General features: G+C 48.1%; 1 protein-coding gene across 1 annotated transcript; it reads left to right on the forward strand.

The window, feature by feature from the left end:
• Positions 1-500: 500 nt before the first annotated feature.
• Positions 501-1460, forward strand: foxb2 (forkhead box B2). The gene has a single exon (XM_034542125.1). It carries the CDS (start codon positions 501-503, stop codon positions 1458-1460), a length of 960 nt encoding a protein of 319 aa, XP_034398016.1.
• The last annotated feature ends 566 nt before the right edge of the window (positions 1461-2026 follow it).

The raw sequence follows: 2026 nt of genomic DNA on the forward strand, positions 1-2026 counted from the left end.
CCCTGACGTGTCCCCGAAGTGTCTGGATAACAGATAACAGAGCCAGCGACCTGCGGGGGTCTTACAAAAGCGGCACTCGGCGAGTGGGAGCATCGCACAAGAGGAGAGGAGCACACGCCACACAGACAGCGAAGCAAAGTGGCCCCTCACATCCTTCAACCGCCACGGAAACTATGAGGACCTCTTAACTTTTACGCACAGAGACTGACTTTTACGCACAACGCCAAGAGCATATTTTGACATAGAAAAGTCTGGAAGAAACCTTCTTGGGATGCAGGAGCTTCTCACCGATCTTACCTAACAGCAGCGGGCCTTTATAGCCACCGCTGTTACTGTACGAACATTGAACAGCTTCTAATCTGATGGCTCAGAACTTTGGAGCAGATCCGTCAGATGGAGACTAATATGAACACTGTCAAGATATCTCCTTGAAATATATCATTCAAATTATAACTTTAAAGGCTGTTTCATTTAACAATTCAAACTTCTAGAAAACAATAATGCCTCGTCCGGGGAAGAACTCTTACAGCGACCAGAAGCCCCCATATTCCTACATATCGCTGACAGCGATGGCTATCCAGAACTCATCCGAAAAGATGCTGCCTCTGAGTGACATTTACAAGTTCATCATGGACCGCTTTCCGTATTATCGAGAGAATACCCAGCGATGGCAGAACTCCCTGCGACATAACCTCTCTTTTAACGACTGCTTCATCAAGATCCCTCGGCGGCCCGATCAGCCCGGGAAAGGCAGCTTTTGGGCTCTGCACCCGGACTGCGGGGACATGTTTGAGAACGGCAGCTTCCTGCGTAGACGGAAGCGCTTCAAGGTTCTACGGGCTGAGCATATGGCCTGCAAGAGCTCCCCGATGATGCATTACTTTCACCATCACCACCACCACCCAGGCAGCAAGCTGGGCACAGCATCCGGCCACCATGACCACTCAGCGGGCCCAGTAAGCGCCGTGGGTCGGCTCCCTCCCTTTCAGGGTTACGGGGGCATTACTTGCGCACAGCCCGGCGGTTTTAAACACCCGTTCGCCATCGAGAACATTATAGGACGGGACTACAAGGGTGTGATGGCCAGCGGGCTCCCACTCACCTCGGTCATGCACCACCTGGGTTACCCGGTGTCCCCGCAGCTCAGCAGCGTGGTCAACTCCATGTGGCCACACGTCGGGATGCTGTCAGAGTCAATGGGTGGCGTGCACGTACCTGCATCATCCGAGTACGCGCCCTTCGGCGTGTCAGCAAAGGGCCTGTACCACAATGCCAACGGGCAAACCCTGCCTGCGGTTCCCGTGCCAATAAAACCTACCCCATCCCTGGGTCCCGTGCCCAGTTTGACGGGGCTGCAGCCCGGCCCGGCTCAGCTCTGCTCACCGGTCTCAGTGATGGAGAAAAGCGATCTGTTAGAGGGAAAAGGCAACCCTCTGCACGCGGCTCTCCTGCTGTCCTAACCGGGTAAATTGCGGGGCATTTTTTGAAAAGTATTGCAAACAAGAAGGACATTGTTATTGCATAAAGTAAGACAGAAAAGGAGAGTTGTAAAAGCTAAGGTTAACATTGTGCTGTGTAATGATTTTTTCATTAGACCCATGTTGATTGAAATCTTAATTTATTTGCACAATTTGTGAGGGCATTTACCACATACTGTAATGTGGCACTGATAAATACAATCAGACAAGTAGATACACTGAACCCAAAGAAAGCTTTGATTTAGGAGACAAACAGTCTAACATTATTCCCAAAATGCAAACCACAAACTCTGTTTATATATGTTTTGCTCTTATATTTATTCTTAATCTATGACAGGCCTATTAACTAAAGACAAATAGGCCTTCATGTTTTTTAATCAGGCCTGTTGCACTTTTTTGTGTGTTACTTAGCAGTGAATTGAAAATGTTATGCTTGTATTATAACACTATTTATCTGAGAATATTCATAAAGAACTTAAAACCGAATCTTCTTTGGTGTTGTAGTTATTTATACTCATTTTTATTAGATGTCCTCGCTGTCACTGTTT

The sequence above is a fragment of the Cyclopterus lumpus genome, chromosome 9 (genome assembly GCF_009769545.1).
Source record: "Cyclopterus lumpus isolate fCycLum1 chromosome 9, fCycLum1.pri, whole genome shotgun sequence".
NCBI classification, from domain to species: domain Eukaryota; kingdom Metazoa; phylum Chordata; class Actinopteri; order Perciformes; family Cyclopteridae; genus Cyclopterus; species Cyclopterus lumpus.

What these genes read in the sequence shown, in the direction of transcription:
- foxb2 (XM_034542125.1), top strand. Translation starts at nt 501, where the DNA reads ATGCCTCGTCCGGGGAAGAACTCTTACAGCGACCAGAAGCCCCCATAT.